This window comes from Mirounga angustirostris, unplaced genomic scaffold (genome assembly GCF_029215605.1).
Source record: "Mirounga angustirostris isolate CCGP_5_RB_7025 unplaced genomic scaffold, mMirAng1.0.hap1 SCAF_6, whole genome shotgun sequence".
Classification (NCBI taxonomy): domain Eukaryota; kingdom Metazoa; phylum Chordata; class Mammalia; order Carnivora; family Phocidae; genus Mirounga; species Mirounga angustirostris.
Window position 1 is genome coordinate 149,812,206 of NW_026991714.1, and position 19,556 is coordinate 149,831,761.

Genomic DNA, 19,556 nt, shown 5'->3' on the forward strand with positions numbered 1-19,556 from the left:
GACAAGCAGCCAGAGGTGAGCAGGGCAGAGACCCAGACACTCACTGTCCAGCGCCTGAATTTCCCTGAGGCTCAGGGCACCAGAGCAGGTGCTCCTGGGCACCACGGGGTCACGGGCCGGGTGAATCTCTGTGATGGAGCCGCCCTATGCCTCAGAGGGTATTGGGCAGCATCCCTGACCCTCTCCCCATTAGACGCCGGTAGCACCTCCCCAGTTGTGACAGCCAACCAAAAAAGGTTATCATACGTTGTCCCCTGCATTAGTCGTAGAAATATTAACGAAAGTTTTTGCAGCTTTTTAAAAAATATACATACAACTGGTTTGATGGTTTCCATTTGCAAAGAATAAATCAATTCTTTGCAATAAAGCACAGTTTTTAAAAATGTTAAAATTTCTCCCTCCTTCTGCCGTGCAAACGTCCTCTGGGAATCCCTAGATAGGCCCGTGTTTCCAGGACCTACTAGCCGCAAGGACCCCCAAGGAGGACCAGCAGCTCTGCTGGGGACTGCATCCCCTTGCCTATAGTCGGGAGGTGTCTGGGGGTGCAGAAGATCAAAGGTGACCTGACCCAGAGTGAAGTTTGGGGCACTTCCAGCCACAGTGCTTCTGTCCAGCCTCCCCTTGAAGCTCTCCGTGTCCTGTAATCTTCTGATCCTCGGGGCGGGGCCTGAGAGTCTCCAGTCACAGTGCTGAAGGCCCTTCCTGCCTCAGCCACCTCCTAGGTGTCTGCTGTGAGCTTGTATTCTGGGAACTGTAGTCGTTCCCACTTCCCACACTGCTTGTCTCAAAACGAAGACCCTATTTCTTGGCTAATGCCAGCATCCCAGGATACCCTACTTGGTAACTGGTCCCTGCGGTGTTGTCTGTAATAGTGCGGGAGGGGACAAGATAGCAGCGCGAAGGGGGCGGCTTTCTGAGCGGTCTCTTGTGGCAACAACATGACCGTTTATATAGCGTCTCTGGACTGTGGGATTTATAGGCAGTTCTTGAATTTCCCTCACACATCTCGCATCCGGCAGCTGTGTATATTCTCATATCATAAAGAAAGAGACGCAAGGAGGTCAAGCAAATTGCCACCGGGGGTGCAGCCATTTGGGGCAGAGCTAAGAATAACCGAGACCCCTGACGTTTGGGGCTGCACTAAGCCTCGGAGGCTGTGCTTCTTCTAAATGGCCCTGAAATCCCCTAATGGCCCCGTTAGGCCCTCGCACTTGGATGAGGCTTTCAGAAGCCACGGGATTTAGTCCTTCCCATGCCTGACAAAGCCTAAAGCTTCCAGATAAGCGTGGGGCTTTTTGCAGCAATGGGAAGCTGGGCTCGGCCCTGTTGCAGGTGGCCTGGCCCTGCAGACGGGACGCTGCGGGGGCTGCCCGGCCAGCCTGAGCACTCAGCGTGGTCGCTCGGCAAGGGGTGAAGCCCTGGGGCCCAGGAGCAGCTGAGGAGGAAGGAGACAGAGAGATAGCGCTTGAGTCAGCCGGCATTGGTTGTCCAGAAAGCCCTCGGTGGAGCCCAGGGCCCCTGCTCGGGCCGTGTCGGCCTCTGGGGAGACCCTGCAGGTGCGGTCCCAGTGCTCTGAAAGGGTACACTGCTGTTTTCTCTGGCAAGCCCCTGGGGGAGCCTCCTCCTGGGGCAAAAAGCTCTAGCTGGGGAGACAGGAGGCCTCGGCCGGGTCCCCTTCCTTCTCCCCTCCGGAGCCTCAGGGGTGGGGGATGGATGCTTCTCTAAGATCCAGTGCGGCTCCCTGGAATTGCTGACAGTCCACTGTGCCCGGACCACTCCCAACACATCTGCACGGCCCAGTGTGACCCGGGACAGGGAGAGGGTGGCCAGAAGCTGACACTGGGCAGGAACAGGTGGGCAAAGAGTCCCCGCTTGCTAGCGCGCCACGGGCTTCCGCACAGCCTGAGGGCGCAGAGGGGGACGCTCACTGGCTTGGAGCCGTTTCCCGCCACACATGGTGTTCTGTTCTATGAAGCATATGGATTATAAAGTGGTATTTTATTGAAAATATGCATCTACATGCTTTTTAATGCTTAGTAAGAAGTCTTGAACAACAGATACTGAAGTGTCTAAGTTACCATCTCTGGGTGGTGGGTGATTTTTCCACATCTTTATTTTCTAATGGGAATAGAGATCCGTTGTGCAAGAAACAAATTGAAGCCTAAAATACTGATTGATCCGTATCAGAATGTGAGCGGTCACTTACAGGAAACCCGGTGTTCCTTAATGCCTTTCCACCTTTGGGCTTCTGTTGAACCCAAAGTCAGGCCAGCAAAGAACTCCTTGGAGTCTCTTCAAACATCTTTTTGCTCAGCGGGAACTTCCCTGGTTTTGACGTATGGAATTCTCCCTGACTCTCCTGTTGTATTTTCTTTGCCACATGCCAGGGAGGCTGGCACCACTGGCCAGCAAAAGCAGGGGACACTGCTGTGTCTCGTGTGACCGTCCGACTCACAGGCAGAGCACGGCATGCAAGGCACGGCACACAAAAGGGCCGCATGCAGCTCCTCCCAGGGAGACCCGTCCTCCTGGAGGACCCGCCTCACAGAGAGTGGCCAGTCCCCGTTAGGGCAGAAGCTGTCCACCTGCTGACATCCTTCTCCTGACGAGTACCATGTGTGTGTTCCCTTTGCAGAACATGTGGATCGAGAGAACCATATACACCACGGCGTACAAATTACCTGGAATTTTAAGGTGGTTTGAGGTCAAATCTGTTTTCATGGTAAGGATCCCCCCACCCCCCGCAGAAGGCATTGTGTTTTCCCCTCTGTTACAGGGTGCGGCGCGCACACTGGGACCCCAGGTCAGACAAGACTTAACCCATCATCACCCTGCGTGTTCCCTGGGGCATCAACTCTCCCGGTCCACGAATATTGTCGTAGAAATGCTGTGTAATCACAACCAGAGCTGGCTGACAAGAAAACCAGAATTAAGATTTCCTTTCTTCTCACAAAATATTTAAATCTAGTCATCGCTGTGCTGTTTTGAAAGCTCTTTCTGTTAACTAAATGAAAAGTTTAAGACAAGTTCCAATTTACATACACTTTTTAAGATCTTTCTTCCTGATGCTTTTATTGCCATTTACATGACAAACAACTTGATTAATAGTACTTGCTCATTTCAAGTAAAAATAGCTTGAGAATATACCCTTCACTGGCACTTTTTTAAAGAAATAATGACTCGCATCTCATTAGCTAAACTTTGCTTTGCCTCAATGGTGAGCTATGGGACAGTTTCATCTATGTGAACCGGAGTTGGGCGGCAGATTCTTACTGAATACACAGAAGTATCAGGGAGTGGTATAAAGAGATCTGATTGAAATATGTATGTTGATTCGTGTGTCTCAATGCCTTTTGTGTTCAGCCAGCAGGATCTTATCCAGAGGGGTGGTGCCTCCCATTTAGTTTACAGTGCGTCCCCTTGGAAACTCCTGATTTGGTTCCCGAACCTGCCTGGAACCTCTCTTCCCAGCCCTGTTTCCTCTCTTGTCTGTCATCCATGCCCATCTGAGCTCAGGGCCACATCTGCTTCCCACATCCCAGTGCCCCCTCCTGCTTCTCTGAAGCCCTGGGTCTCTGTGCCTGTCCCTGCCTTGGGCACTTGTGTTCTCTGCTCTGGGAGCGCCCGCTCCATGCCCCCCTAGCACCCAGGCAGCCCTGATAGATGGAGGGCTCAGAAAGTACGTGGCAGGTGGCAGAAATGCAAGCCTTTGCTGGCACCATTTAGAGCTGGTGATGGATGTACGTGTGTGAGAGGGTGGAGTGGGGGGACTTCGAGTAAACAGGCACTAATCTTCCTAATGAGCCTCTGCCCGAAGCCCTCAGTAATCTGGGATTTCGTGAGCCAGCCAGATTTCTAGAGGAAGGAGCTTAAGAGCTCAGAGGTGGAGAGGGGTGAGCCCTGACTTTCTGTGAAGATGTGGTTCTGCCATCGGCACTGTTTGCCATTTGTAACAAACTAAGGGGCTGGAAGCTGAATAATCCCAGAGCGCGGAACCAAGGGCTGCTCTCGACACCCCTCCCCTTGTGCGCGCCTCCCGGGACAGGCCCCCGTGGGATGCCCCGGGGTGGCAGCCAGCCCTCTTGTTGGATGAAAAGAGGAAACTCTCCTTTCTTGAGGCAGATGGGATCAGCAGCAGGGAGTTAGCAGTCAGTTAAAACGGAATACTGCCCTGGAGTGTGGATTTGGTGTAGGTGTGTGCCTGGGATGCTGCGCTCCAGGCTCTGGGCCCGCCAGGGACCTCATGGGACCACGTGGGAGCAGCAATCCTGCAGTACACGCTGATCGGGCGCGGGGCCAGCCAGGGGCCGGGCGGAGCAGGTGGCTTCCCCCACAGTGACTCCAAGCGTCGCTCTAGAACCTGGGGCCAGCCGTGAGCAGAGTTGTCCATTCTCGAGTCTCTGCTCCCCCTGCTCCCCTTTGCCCGGCAGACAACCCCCAGAGGCTGCAGCAGGAGAAAAGCAGGCTGCTCTGCTTTGTCCCTCGCTACAGACACCCTGGGGTTCCCAGGCACGGGTAGGGACCCCTGCCACCTTCTTTGGGAGGACGGAAAGGATCGTGTGTTGAGATGACCCCTGGACGTGGCTTTGTGGCCCAGCCCAGCATCTATCAGAGTGAGGCCTGGTGGGAAGGGGTTGCTGTTGTTTTAAACCCGGCCATGTTTTCGTGGCACCTTAGGGCTGAGCCAGAGAGGCGTGCCCGGCTGGGCCTTGCAGGGAGCTTTGGGGCCCCAGAGAAAGGAGGGCAGTTGCAGGATGGGTGGTGGTGCCCTGCCTCCTGCACGGGGTCCGGCTGACCAGTGGCAGCCCTTCCGATGAGGCCTGGGAGGTCCATTGGCAGCGGTGACGTGCTCTCCCTGGGTGGTGGAGCTCTTCCTTCATGAGAGAGAGTGTGGTCTCATGTGGGGAGGAGGGCCTTTCCCTGACCAAGCAGGTACAGCAGTCTTACAAAGTGCCTGGGCCTCCAGCCTCAGGGACAGGGATGGATTGCTCCTTAAAATCTTGCCCATTTTTTTTTTTTTTTTTAGATTTTATTTATTTATTTGATCGGAGAGAGCCAGAGAGCACAAGTGGGGTGGGGGTGGGGGGAATGGCAGAGGGAGAGGGAGAAGCAGGCTCCCCGCTAAGCAGGGAACGCGATACGGGACTAGATCCCAGGATCTCGGGGTCCTCACCTGAGCCGAAGGCAAACGCTTAACCAACTGAGCCGCGCAGGCGTCCAAAATCTTACCCAGTTTATTTATTTATTTATTTTTTAAAAGATTTTATTTATTTATTTGAGACAGAGAGAATGAGAGAGAGAGAGCACATGAGAGGGGGGAGGGTCAGAGGCAGAAGCAGGCTCCCTGCCGAGCAGGGAGCCCGATGTGGGACTCGATCCAGGGACTCCAGGATCATGACCTGAGCCGAAGGCAGTCGCTCAACCAACTGAGCCACCCAGGTGCCCCTCTTACCCAGTTTAAAAGAAGCAGACCACATGTGTATGCATGCACACACACACACACACACACACACCTCAGAGACAGACAGCCTTGCGTTACCCCTTTGGAATTTGCATGTGAGGGCCACACCTATTGGAAATGCACAATGATACTAAAATACCCAGCTGCTCTTGTTTGGGAGATAAGAAACACCCCCGAAAACCCCCCTGGGAAGAAAGGTGCACTGGAGGAATAGGAAGCCTGGCCCCCCTTGGAAATGCTTCTCTTCTGGCAAGGTCCCACGGGCCAGACAATGAACAGGGGGCCCAGGTGCATGGACGCAGCAGATGGCCTGGAGTCACATCTCCTTCCTTGCCCACAGGTGGAGATCAGCCCCCTGGAGAACGCCATCGAGACCATGCAGCTGACCAACGACAAGATGAACAGCATGGTACGGCAGCACCTGGACGACCCCAGCCTCCCCATCAACCCCCTCTCTATGCTCCTGAATGGCATCGTGGACCCTGCCGTCATGGGAGGCTTCGCGAATTATGAGAAGGCACGTGACATGCCAGTGGTACCGCCCTGTCCTGGGACAGACTGTCTCCAGACATGTATCTTCCAGCCAGAAACTACGCTGGTCTCACTGGCCGATCTCAGCCGGGACTGAGCCAAGGCTGGGACCGCCTAGAGGTGGCTCCTGCCGGCTGCGGAAGGTCAAGGCCCGACCCCGGGCATGGCTCCCCTGGGCATCGTCCCTGCAGGTTGGGCTGACGGAGCTCTGTGGCGCTGCCCTCAGGTGGCTCTGAAGAGTCCTGGGATCATGAAAGGCCAAGAGATACAGTTGTAGTGAAAGACAAAAGAATTAGAACATTTGGGATAGGTAGGCATGCTGGGTACGGGGAGCAGGCCAGCTGGTCTCCCCGGAAAATCTCTTAGTGGGAAGGGGCAGAAGTGGAAGGACGTGGGTGTGGTCTAGGCCAGGGGTCTGCGCTCCGGTCTGCTCTCTGGTTTTGATACCAAGTTTGGAACTCGGCCGCAACCATTCATTACTTAGTGTCTGTGGCTGTTTTCCTGATAGAACAAAGTCAACATTGAAGCCCTTCACAGAAAAGCTTGCTGAGCCCCTGTCCAGACAGGGTAAGAGCTGAGGTGGAGAGCAGGCCAGGAGGAGTCATTGCCCTGGACTGAGAGATCGCTCTCCGTTGTAAGCCGCCTTCAGGTGTAGGACTGGCCCGGGGCGGGGTGCGGGGTGGGAGTCAGGGCATGTGAGCCACCAGGGAGCTGCCACCCAGTGGACTGAGTCATCCAGGTCAGCTGTGGCTTTGCTGGATTCCAAGGACAGAGGTGCCGCCCTAAATGCCCCTCCTGGCTGCCCATTCACTCCATCTGTTGTGTTTGAGCTAACCAGACCTTTAGCCCTGAGTGCTGGGGAGGGTCCATCCCCTAGGGGTGGGTCTGTTTTACACATGGCTCTATCCCCGGGTCTGGTGCACAGTCAGTGTGCAGAAATGGTGCTGGGGAAGCAGTGTACTGAGGGGCCCTTCCTGTCTCCACCAGGCCTTCTTTACAGAGCGGTACCTGCAGGAGCACCCAGAGGCCCATGAAAAGATTGAGAAGCTCAAGGACCTCATTGCGTGGCAGGTAGGTGTGAGATGGCAGCCTTGCAGGCCTCGAGCGGGGAGGCTAGACCCACATCCGAGGCAAGACCCGCGTCCGAGGCTAGACCCTCGTCCGAGGCTAGACCCGCATCCGAGGCTAGACCCTCGTCCGAGGCTAGACCCGCGCCCGAGGCTAGACCCGCGCCCGAGGCTAGACCCGCGCCCGAGGCTAGACCCGCGTCCGAGGCTAGACCCACATCCGAGGCTACACCCACGTCCGCCTGGGCCATCTCAGCATGCATGCCGGCCGGCACGGGGGCCTGGGACGTCCGCCACAGTGCATGTAGCCACGTGTGTCCCCAGATGAACCACCCCCACTGCCGTGATTAACTCAGCTCCTTGGCTGTGGTCATGAAGTTGCACACACAGGATGTCCTCTCTTGCCAATGAGCCTGGTCTGTCTCTGCCGGCAGGTCTCTGTCTGGTATTGACAAGATCAGAGGCAAGGTGAGAACTGTGATGTCTTCGAGAGCCTGGCTCTAGCCTGTCGTGGGAAAGGCGCTCATGTCAGTGCCATCCGTGTGGGAGGCGTTGGTGGGCCACGGCAGAGCGCCCCGTCCCCCCACGTTCTCCCTGGTGGTGGCCAGGGTTGGGGGCATCCACATCTGTGTTTTCCCAGCTGTAATTCTGTGTATTATGGTGTGTCTATAGTCGTGCTCCTGAGGCCGCTGAGTCTTCCCTTAGAGGGACGTGCTGTTAGAAGGACATGGTCCGGAGGGCGTCTCGTGTCCAGTTGGAAGTGACTTGTTTAGTTCACATGGTCTGCGTCTTAGAGCCTCTGTGAGCCTGGTGGTGGAGGGGACATCAAGACCTGGTTCTCCTGGAGCTCTGCCTAACCTGCTCTGTCCTGAGGACAGCTCACTGTTTTAGGCTTTGTTTTCTCGTGTGGGAGGGGAGGAGGGTGCTGTCTGATCTAATCCCCACACAGAGAGCTGAGGGAGGTGGAGGCCGGGGTCACCCTGTGCCTGGCGGTAGTGTACCCCAGGCCATTCCGCTGAACCAGGGGGTCCCAGGCTGCCACTGGGGCCCTGACGTAGGTGAGGCTGTTCCTCTGAAGAGACACTTTGACCCTGGCCTTCCCAGAGCCTCACCCCAGTGGCTTCTCCATTATCAACAGCACGTTGACCAGTGTGACCTGGTAGGGTGGAGGGGGCTGAACTTTGGTTTCAAGCCCACTTCCAATCTATGTATATTCCGTGGTACTAAGATAGACATAACATAAAATGTAACATCTTAACCAATTTGGAGTACAGATCAGGGGCATTAAGCACGTTCACATTGTTGTGTGACCATCCCCTCCATGCATCTCCAGAACCTTCCCATCTTGCCAAAAATCTCTGCACCAACTCTCCATTCTCCCCACCCTTGGAAACCACCATTCCACCGTCTGTCTCTGTGAACTTGATCGTTCCAGGTACTTCACATAAGTAGAGTCATATGGCTTTTGTGCCTGGTTTATTTCACTGAGTACAGTGTCTTCAGGGTTCATCCGTGTTGTAGCCTGAGTCAGAATTTCCTTCCTTTTTGGGCTAAATAATATTCCTTTGTGTGGATGGACCACACTTTGTTTGTCCATTCATCCATCTGTGGACACTTAGGTTCCTTCCACTGCTTGTCTGCGAACATGGCCGCACACGTGTCTGTTCATTTTCCTGCTTTCAGTTATTTTGGGCGTATTCCCAGAAGTGGGATTTCTGGATCCAACAGTAATTCTATTTTTTAATCTTTTGAGGAGCCACATCCTCCACCTCCTTGTCAACACTTGTCAGTTTCTGGTTTTGTTTTGCTTTGGTTTTTTTACAATCGCCATCCTCCTGGGTGTGACTTGGCCACAAATCTCTAGACATCTGTTTGCATTAGAATTATTCTGTGATAACAAACCCTGGGGGCTGGCTCAGTGGCCAAGGACGGTTCTTCGCATGGAATGTAAGCCTCATGTAGACCGTCTCCCTCTGTTTCCAAAAAGAGAGAGAGTTTAAAAGTCTGAATGATTCCATTTTAGATGTAGAAACCAAAGGGTACAAAATTCCAACTCCATTGAAGGCTATAAAATCATTGCCACACAAAAACTAGTTTGGTCTGCAAAAGTTGTATTGATTTTTTTTTTTCTTGTAAGCTTTTACAGCAAATTGGATTTTAAGAGTTTCAAGTCCTACAGAGGAAAATAATTTGTTCCCCAGAGAGAACTTTATGTCAGCGCTATGTCCATCACCCCTAATAACTATATTAAAGGATGAATTTTAAAGCAGCTCACAGGAAAGCTGAAAGAATCCATTTTCTAGCAACTTCATTAAATCAAAGAGTGATGAAAATACATATTCAAAACATTACCTGTGATTTCCCTTTCATTTGCAAATGTTTGCAAACCCATATTTTAGTATCAGTGATTGAGTCATATGGTCATTAAAAATAAGTTTGGGGTTATCAGGATGCTGTCTTCTGTTTTCGTTTGTTAGTTTGTTTGGTTTGGTTTTTTCTGGAAACTGCATCAGGGCAGAGTGAGGTTTCCTCTGGGGAATCCCAAGGACTTGTTGGCAGAGTTTCCATCACTGATATGCAATAAGCACATTTCAATGCTGAAATCGTTTGTGAAGGCGGGTTGTTAAGTCCCAGGCAGCTCTTGGCTCTGCTCTTGCCATCCCCAAACCAGGACGGTGCTGACCTGCTCCAGCTGGGAGCCCGTGGCTGCAGTCGCATGGGGCCCCCTCTAGTTTTACAGCGGACACCAGCTCCGACTGAGCTCCAGCCCCTTCCTCAAAGGCACGGCTCCATCCTTCCCCAAATGCAGCTATTTTATTGAGCATCCCCACCAATGCCCAAAAGATGAATCTGTACAGACTCCTACCACACTGCTGTGTTGTGTGCATATCTCTCTTTTGAAACGCACAGAGATAAAAGACAAAACTCACTCGTCATCCCCAGCTGATGCAGGCATGACCGTTGTCCTCGGGGTTGGTGTGCCTGGAGCGCTGAGCAGTGCCTCCTAATGTTCTGTGCTGCTGGTAGCTCATGCATTTGTGCAGGGAACCCACAGGAGCGAATTTCACATGCATCACCGCTGTTCAGGAGGGTGTCTTTGGAGAGCAGGCTGCATGCTCATTTTGAACAACCCAAGGTGTGACTTTGGGGATGTCCTCTCCCCTCTCCTTGCTCTGGGCAACTTTTAAGAAATGCAGATTCCTGGGATCTACCCCAGAGCAAATCAGGGCTCCAGGGTGGGGTTCAGGAACCTGCCTGGGAGATTCTGATGCTCATCCAGGTTGGAACCCACTGAACCACAGAGTCCCCAGAGATCACTTCAGGCCTCGTTCCATGGCTCGTGTTTGTATGTTAAGCACCCAATATGTTGGAGTGTTTACACAGAGCATCTTTTCATGCAGAGCTGTGGCTCAGCCCCAGTCAGACGTAGAACAGAGGCCAGATCCCATCCTAAAAGAAGGTTGTATCTGACAATGTCAGGGACCTGTTGAAGTGGTCAATTCTCATACCCCCTAAATTTCACCTGCCAAATTGCAGTTCACGCAGCCCCAGGGACTTAAACCAAATGGTCTTAACTTTAGTCCAGCAAGTAGCTTCTTTGAGGTCAAAGAATCTGGCCAATGAAGGCTTTTAATCAAACCAACAAAAAAAAGGAGAGACATTTAGACTGCATTTTGTATATTTGGAAAAAGGTCCATTCTAAATGCTTGCAAGATCTCAAGTGGCTGTGTCTCAACCTTGAGACAACCCCCCCATACTGGCCTCTGTACCCAAATAGATCCAACACGTTTACCATCCCACCAAAAGTTGTCCCCAGCCTGCCTGTGCCGTGCCCCAGGGCAGAACTCAGGAAGCAAAAGGATTAATGTGAGCATTTTCTACTGTTGAACCTGACCACACTGCGGCTAGCTCTGGGGAAGCTGCCATCTGCAAGAGTAATTCATACGGAATATTAAAACATCTCATCCATTGTGAAGGCTCACCTGCATGCACCCTGTCCTTTAGGCAGTAACTGGCCGCAAAGGGATGCCTGGCCCAAACCTTGGGGGTAGGCCCAACTGTCAGCGAAACAAGCTTTGTGCCCGTGCAGCCCGAGGGCAGGCTGGGTGGGCTGTGACATGGGAGCCCTCACTTCTTTCGTCTTTCCCTGGAGACCACAAGAGGCAACAGCTGCGTGCTCTAAATGGCAACCAAATACATTTTATGCATTGATTCATCTTGGTAAGATTTCTCGGATTTGTTCACATGAAATTCAATTGTGTACTTTTATCCTGCTTCCTAATAAATCTGCTCATTTAGGTTGGTGTTCTGTCATATTAGGGAAATCTGTTTTTAATCAGTATTTTGATTTAATTATAAATTATTAAGAGGAAGCCTCTTAGCTTGATTGCACTGAAGAATGTCAAACTCTTGGTCCAAGCGCTGGGGGAAAGCAGAAGCTGGGGAAAGAAAGCCCTCCTTGGAACCCCCTCCAGCCCCCAACAGCAGTGATGCTAGAGGGTCTCTGGGGCTGGGGAATGAAAACGTCTCCCTGCGACGCTTTTAAAGGTCAGCTCCATCTCCGCGCTTGGGAGTGAAGTGTTGGCATGGATATTTCGTGACAGCAGTGTTGGCAGAGAAATGATTATTTTTAGTTTTAAGGAAGAATAAATTTGGTTTTCCTTTCCAAATAAGAAGATCCTTCAGGACTATAGATCACACGTAATTAGATTTTTAAGTTTTAGAATAGGGTTCTCAATTGCCTAGAGAGGCAATAATCTGGGCTAAAAAAGAAAAAAAAAATCTTTGCACTGTGACACGACCCTTTGCTAATAGATCAAGTTACAGCTAAACAGATTCAAACTGCAGTTCTTCCCCAATTCACGAGGAAAGCACAGATGAGTCTATTCTAGGATTGGTCGGCCAATGGGAGTCAGGCAAGGTACTGAGTGGCCGTCGTGCGCTGAGCACTGCACGAGACGTGTCCAATTTAAAACACAAATGATTGTAATTTGAACATTTTGGTTGTTGGGGGTCATGTGCCTGCTGATGACTTTGATTCACGGTTTGATTTGGAAACAAAGCAGTTGGATTTTGCACACAGTGCCACTTTCTGCCTGGTGTGCGTGGCTCTCTCTAGACCATTAACCAGGAAATAAGGAGTGTTGACTGCTACGTTTTTCAGATTCCGTTTTTGGCTGAAGGGATCAGGATTCACGGAGACAAAGTCACAGAAGCACTGAGGCCATTTCATGAGAGAATGGAAGCCTGTTTCAAACAGCTAAAGGAAAAAGTGGAAAAGCAATACGGTGTCCGAACCATGGTAAGTGGGTAGACTTGCAGAAGGGGAGATGGGTGTCTTTGCGTTCAATTGTCCAACTGTGACAGGCTCACAGGCAGGGTGAGTAAGATGTATGTGTGATGCCTACTGGGGAAGTGGGATTTGAAGGACCTCGGCCCCCTCGGAAGTCCATCGTCAGTAAGCCAGCAAGCTCCTTTCAATAATCGGAAGTGTCAGGGTGAGTAAGCGTTCATGAGTTTGCTTGATCACCAAACGCCCTGCTCACCTGCTGTGAACACAGTCTATCCTTAATGTGGTGGGGCAACAGAAAAACCACCCAGAGGCCCATGGGACTCAACTTCGGCTGGCCGTAGAGGCCACACCTCCAGCCATACACCACATACAGAGGGTTAGGTAACACACAGGGCACCAGAACTCATGATGTCCTAAGGCAGAGCTGGAGCCTAAGTCCAGTCCAAAGTCAAAGTCATTGGAGAGAGTCGCTATGGTTTACTGAGATCTGAAATTGTTAGCAAAGACTTACGTCTTAAAGGAGTGGTCATTGGTCTGGGCCAAGAAAGGTAAGCTGGAGACAGTTGGGGAGGAGGTGGGGAGGAAGGGTTCACTCAGCAAAGGCTGGGAGGCCGGAATTCGAATGGCAGGCCGGAGGCCGTGCAGACGTAGACATGTCTTGGAAAGAAGAGAAATCATAGGAAAAGCCGGAAAGGTGCCCAGCCTCCAAGAGCCTGGATTGGCGCGGTGTGGGGCAGGAGGCTTTGCTCTGGATGAAGGGCAGAACTGGGCTTTTGCCAAGAGTTTGTGGAAGTTTCTGAGTGGGGGCTGGGATCAAGATCGTGATAAAAGTGTGGCTTGTGATATGTAATGAGGCAAAGTATCTGGCAGTGTGAGCCCTGTGGTCTCTGGGAGCCTTGGTGGTTCCTAACTTTGACTGTCCCTGGACTCTGGAAATGTCAGACACAGCAGATGATTCAAGGCCCCCTTTCCCTGTTGTTTGGAGGGAAGCAACAGTGTGACAAAAAGAGGCAGTGAGGCTTCCGATTTAGAATCCCAGCCCTTGGCATGAAGGGGGTGAGGGCACACAAGGTTTCCACCTTCCTGCAAACCAAAGGCATGCTGTAGAAGGTACTCTGCTTCTCACATCGCACGACACTTTTCTGTCCTTCCTGAAGAACCAGGTGTCCAGTGTAGGGCACCATTTTGGGTCCTTTTTCGGCCCAATTCCATCTGTCTGCCATTCTCTACAGTTCTCTGTTGCTCTTGCTGTTGAACTCACTTCTTTTTTTTCACACATTTAGCTCCCTTAGCAAACACTAATTTAGTGCTTACCATATGCCAGGGACCTTTCCAAGTGTTTTGCAAATAGGAACTGGCTTCTCCACCTTAACACTGCGAAGGAGGCACTGTGGTCATCCTCATTGTACAGATGGGGAAAAGGGGATGCAAGGTCACGCCGGCCACTGATGGAGTTTGAAGCCCAACGGTCTGCCTCCCAGTCTGTGCTTTTAGCCACTACCCTTAGTTTACACGGCAGAGCTTCTCCTTCTCTTGTGAGAGACTGAGAGTCCCCCCGGAAAGGGGCTCCTTTGGCTCTGATTCCACTCCATGCTGACCCAGCCTGCCCACCCTTGCCCGCTGTGGCCGGACTCTGGTGCAGCAGTGCATCCCCAGCAGGTGTGAACCTGGCAAAGCCAAGAGAACGCAACCTCGGGGCTCTGGTCTGAAAACTCAGCGCGTGGGGACCCAGGGCGGCCGACCCAGCGGGAGCTGCTCGCAGGGACCAGGCTTGGGGGCCGGGGTGCCCTCCTGCCGGCTACACTGGAGGACCCCTCGTGCCGGGCAGAACCCTTGAGGAGTGCTTGATCACTTCGGGGCTTGCAACTCATTGCAGTCAAGAGTCGAGTGGCAAGAATTTCAGGGTGCGTCGTCATGAGTCTCTTCCCAAGACTTACACCACTCTTAAGTCTTTCTAAGAAACAAACACGTGTGAGATCTTAAGAGTTTTTATACTGAAAAGTGAAAGGCTTCCTCTTTTACCACTCACATAACTTGTATTTCAAAATGACAGAAACCTGTCTGGCTCACCACACATCCTTCCTATTCCGTTCTCTGCTGGGGTTCATTACGTCTGTGCGGGCTTGCTGCTGGGCCCAGGGGAGAAGGAAGGCCAGGGCAGGAGGCAGGCCTGTTGCGTAGGGGGCGGGGGTGTCCCCCTCCTCCAGGACAGGTTTCCCCTGTTCCGACGCAGCCATCTTTGGCCAGAGATGAGCGGTGTCCACCACATCCTGAGACACGTCATGCCCACCAAACTGCCCACCTCTCTCTAGGGGCAGCCTGGGCAGCACCGCACCCAAGCCCAGCTAGGGGCTGGTCAGGCTTATTGGGATTGAGGAATAGAATCAAGGGTGCATTTCCTCCCCTTGGATGCTTTCTTTGCTGGAGCTGCCTTCCTGAGTCCTCCATCCTGGGACCCGAGCGGCAGGCTCTGCAGCTTGCCTCCCTTGAGCAGATAGAGAGACAGGCAGATGCCCCTGTCATGCTCTGAGAAAAGCGGCAATAAAAAGCAGTCTGGTATGAGCCTTTCCTGTCTTATCTACTCTGAAAACTTGCAAGCATCTCAGAATACTTGGAAAGGCAATATAGTATCATCCTGTTTGAAAAAAAAAATGGATTTAAAAATAAAAACCCCATAGAAGAGACATAAACCATTTTGTCAATTTTTCTGATCCAGCCAAAGCCATAGATAGAAGACTTGGACACCCTCTGACTTCTTAATCCACAGGCGGCTCCTCCAGACCCCTGCTCCCTCCCCACTGGCCCTCACCTTGCCTATGCTGGGGCTCTAGGGGGCCTCTGCTCCCAGGACAAAAGCTCACAGCGCCACTTCTCCAGATGCATAGGGAGTGAGGAGTGCAGACGCCGGGGTCCCTGAGGAGGGGGCCACGAGCACCTGCTGTGTCTTCCAGAAAAGAAATGTACCTGCTTCTCACCCTACCCCATAAAACACTGGTCGCTGCAATTAAATTCAGCCCTGCTCACCCCACCCCTGATACACAGGCAGTAGGCACGTATGGGGGTCAAGGGGAGGCATTTGGGCTCAGCTGGAAGACAAGGACACCAAACCTGTCAGAGCTTTTGAGCAGGGCCGGGCTCGCTTCTGGTAAGAGAGCCAAAATGAGTGTTTGCTTCAAGCCATAATAATGACAACAGCAAGGACGATGGGAGGTACCTTCAGAGTGTGCCAAGGCCAGTGGGCTCCAGCTGCCCATGTCATCCTCACACCAGCCTCTCGAGGTGGGATGATTATTCCCGGCGTGCTCTGGAGGAAGCTGAGGCTCAGAGTGGTTCCACGTGTGATACGAGGTCCCATCGTCGGTACCAGAGCCAAAATTCTAGCCCAGTTCTAACTGCCCCACCTCCACCCTGCCAGCCCTGGTGTTGGGACACGGGGACATCGGTTTACTCATGTTCTCCTGACGCTGGAGCTACATCTGTCATGGCTGGAAGAAATTCAAGTCGCTTCAGATGAAAAAAAAAAAAAAGTCCCCAATTCTTTAATTTTTAGAGGCTCTGCTCAGTCAAGAAGGAATTGTGAGACAAATGGCCCAGTGGGGCCCATGGCCACACCCAGTGGGTGACCTTCAAGTGTGGGACCCAGGAGTGGCTTCTGTCCCTCCTTGGCCAGAGCCCTGCTCCTGCCATCCCCCCCTTCCCTTTGTTCTTTCCAGTCCATACTGGTACATCCGCCCAAGACTCCAGTTTGCCTCTTGAGGGACATCACCAGCCCTTTGTGGTTGGAGGTAGGATGTTCAAGGGTCTTCTGGGCCTTCCTAAGAGCTGGAGTGAGGTGGTTCTCGCTGGCCATCTCCGCCTCCTGGTCCACGACTGGCTCCCTCCTCTTCCCTGCGCACTCAACGCTTGCATTGCTCGCATAGCTGTGAGGATCATTTCACCAGAAAAACGGAAACCGTCAGGCGAGGAGTGGGGCTCACAGCACCCGGATGTCGGACGGGTCACATTTCTTCTCCTCTGTATGCTCCGCTGCGTTTCCTTGAATGCAAGTCTCCCTGTGCCTAGAAGTGGTGGGATATGGAGGCAGCATCCTCCCGGCCACAGGAATCACCTGAGCCTGACGTCGCTGGTTTTCTGCCCTTCTGCTCTCCCCCCGCAACCCCAGTCCAGAAAGGATAGGTGGGAGTGAAGCCCGAGGCTGTTGCAGGGGAGAGGCGGGAAGGCAGCCCTGCAGGGGTGGTAGGCGGGTGCCCAGATGCCCCCCATGAGCCGCCCTCAGAGGCGACTGCTCTGGAGGAAATGGCAGGGGATGGTGGCTGGGCTCATTCGAAGCGCGAAGAGGCTCGAATCCCACAGAGACGCCAGAGAGGAGCGGTGGCCGAGCGCGGCGGCGGCTGAGGCCGTCAGGCGGGCCTGGCGCAGGGTCAGGAATAGCGGGACACCGAACAGTCCCGGGGCGCAGCCGAGACGCGGGGGACCGGGGGAGCCACGCGTCAGAGAGCCAGGCCTTGGGCTGCGTCGACATGTGTCTCAGAAAGGCTGAGAAGAGCCTTCTGTAGACTTTGAGTTGCTAGATTTTGTACAGGAAGCATGTCCACAACTTGGACTAGTTTGTACTTAGTTCCTTTTTAGTTTCCTGATAGGTAAAGGCCAGTTAGTGACAATGGACGTCTCCTTGGGGGTGGGCAACGGCGCCATCCTTGGTGCCAAACCCAAGACCTCCCCTCCGTGTGGGCAGATTCCAGCACCACGTGGCTTTGCACCGTTGGTGGGCAAACTGTGGCCCACTGCCCTTACTGTAAACCGGGTTTTATTAGGATACATCCCTGCTCACACGTCTCTGTATCATCTCTGGCTGTTTTCATGCTACGGTGGCCAAGCTGAGCAGGGGGACGGAAAGCCTAAGATACTTACTATCAGGCCGTCCACAGAACGAGTTTACCGACTCCTGCTTTAAACTGTGCTTTTGTTGTTGTGAACCGTTTACTCCTAAAGAGATAGCAGACAGATCAAGTCGTATTTCATGTGCAAAACACCTGTTGAAGACACAGGCCCACTTTTCGGATGTGGAAGTTGTGTTCGGTGTGTAATCAGCCATGGTCCCAAGCACATCTTCTACAGGTGACTGCCCGAGGTGCCATCTTCGCTGGTGTGGGGCTGGGAGGTGGGAAGGTCAAAGCCACCCGGAGAGGAAGTGCCCTCCATCCTCAGGATCAAGGAAGGAGCCTCTGCGGCAGCTGGTCTTCGGGCACAGGTACACTAGCATTTTCTAGGTAATCGGATATTGACATGAGCTATATTTCCGTGACTCGTGTTTGGGTGATATAAATCCTGTTTCAAAGAGAGGATGGAAGACTCCATCCAGAGACTGTTTTTCTCCAGAATGCATCTCTGGTTCACGGCCTGGCTGGGAGGAGGAGCTTGAGCAGCTCCAGCCATGGCTTCATCTGCCCCCCCCCCCGTACCAGTCACTGGCAGGGGAGCAAATCCATCTTTAACTAAGCAGCAGGAGCATCTTAGTTCATTCTGGAGAAATTCGGTCAGACATGTCCGTGTATTTTGGTGATCTGCATGGTTTATCGACATGCAGAGAGGTACAAAGTTCATCTCATGATCTTGCAGTTTCTTCAATCTAGATGCTACTCAATAAATTTTCTGCTCACTACATTCTGTGTTGGCTTTGGAACAGGCTGATGCATTGTGGTGTTGGTAAAGAAAACTGCGCTTAAAATGTTAGAAAAACAGGAGGGTTAGCGTATTTTTCACAAGATCAGGTAAGATTTCAAAAAACCCCGAAATAATCATCATTTTCATCTCTAACTCTGAACAAGAATATGCACTGCTCATAAAAATGTGGACAATTTTGGTCTAGAATCTAGGCTGCTAAGACCACTTGGTCCCAAGGGTCTGACCATGGCGGGCCAGAAATCTTTTGGCAGAAGAGCATCAAACAAGCCTCTCTCTCTCTCTCTCTCTCTCTCTTACTGTCAGCCCTCAAGTCTGGATGACAGAAGAGGCAGCCGTCCCCGGTCCATGGTCCGATCCTTCACGATGCCGTCTTCATCCCGGCCTCTGTCGGTGGCCTCTGTGTCTTCCCTATCATCGGACAGCACCCCTTCCAGGCCAGGCTCTGATGGGTGAGTCCGGCTCAGCAGCAAGGAAGGGGTTTAGAGGGTCCTGTGAGGAGCCCCCAGGACCCTGGGTTTGTTTGATCACAACAGGATTTTTCTTAAAATCGAAACTATCTTTGAAACTGAAACCCTCCAAGACTTTGCAACTCTAGTGCCCAGGATGACTTTCAGGGTCTTGTGAGTTTTTGAGAAAAAATTCTCTGGGTAAGGTTTCCATCAGATTTTAAAACCTCCAGTGAGTGTTGGTTCAGTTCTGTTCTGGAAGTTCTGGAAGGAGTGTAATACGTTGCTTGCTGGCTGTGTGCTTGTACTTTCCATCTCCTGCTCACTTCCTTGGTGTCAACGAGCACAGAACTGTCTCACACTGTCAGGCTTGAGGGCTGGCAAGGCCACCTTCTTTCTACAAGACTTCTCTGGAGACCCCGGTTTTGCTGCTGAGCACTCAATAGCACAAAGTGACCTTAGAGCCAAACAAGAAGCTAATAGACTAGTTAATTTTGGTGGAGTTCCCACTGTGTCTCTTGCATTAACTTTGAGTGTTAAAAAATATCAGTAATTTTTCTGTGTCTTTGAGTAGCAAATATGTAAAGTTTGTTCTTATTAAATAGAAAGGAAAAATGTGTCATGCAGTTAAAACCCCAGAGACCAACTGCTAATTATTTTACTGTGGAGTTTGCACAGTGGTGTGTTTGTGCAACCCCCTTGGGTTTCCCATCCATTGCTTTACCAAACCCACAGGCTTCCGGTCCCCGCCACACGCAGATACATGCTTCCAGAGCACCCCAAGGAACAGCTCAAATCTAAGCGCCCTTTGTTGCCGATGACCGGTGTGCCCAGTGGAGGATTGAAAACTAAACCCACATTTTTTTTTCTTAACAGTCATATTTATCATAGTCTGCTACTTATAAAGCCAAATCCATATGGAAATTCTCAATTTAAAGGAATTTAAATCATGTGTGCTTGTCACTTAGAGCAAGATTGCTAAAGAAATATAATTCAACTTTTCCCCAGGAAAATCCCCAAGCTAGTTATGAAAAGGTTTTTACATTTCCAAGAACGTAGGGGTGAGGGTGGGA

General features: G+C 52.0%; 1 protein-coding gene across 6 annotated transcripts in view; it reads left to right on the forward strand.

The window, feature by feature from the left end:
* DOCK1 (dedicator of cytokinesis 1) overlaps window positions 1–19,556 on the forward strand; it is a 489,580-nt gene that overhangs the window by 458,891 nt on the left and 11,133 nt on the right. For 5 of the 6 annotated variants that reach the window (XM_054508462.2, XM_054508463.2, XM_045879067.3 and 2 more), the window contains 5 exons: window positions 2,636–2,722; window positions 5,802–5,978; window positions 6,980–7,063; window positions 12,224–12,361; window positions 18,341–18,486. In XM_054508462.2, coding sequence (XP_054364437.1) covers window positions 2,636–2,722; window positions 5,802–5,978; window positions 6,980–7,063; window positions 12,224–12,361; window positions 18,341–18,486 — 632 coding nt within the window. Of the gene's footprint in view, window positions 1–2,635; window positions 2,723–5,801; window positions 5,979–6,979; window positions 7,064–12,223; window positions 12,362–17,470; window positions 18,318–18,340; window positions 18,487–19,556 lie in introns of those variants that run through there. The other variant, XM_064595456.1, reaches the window with a different exon arrangement.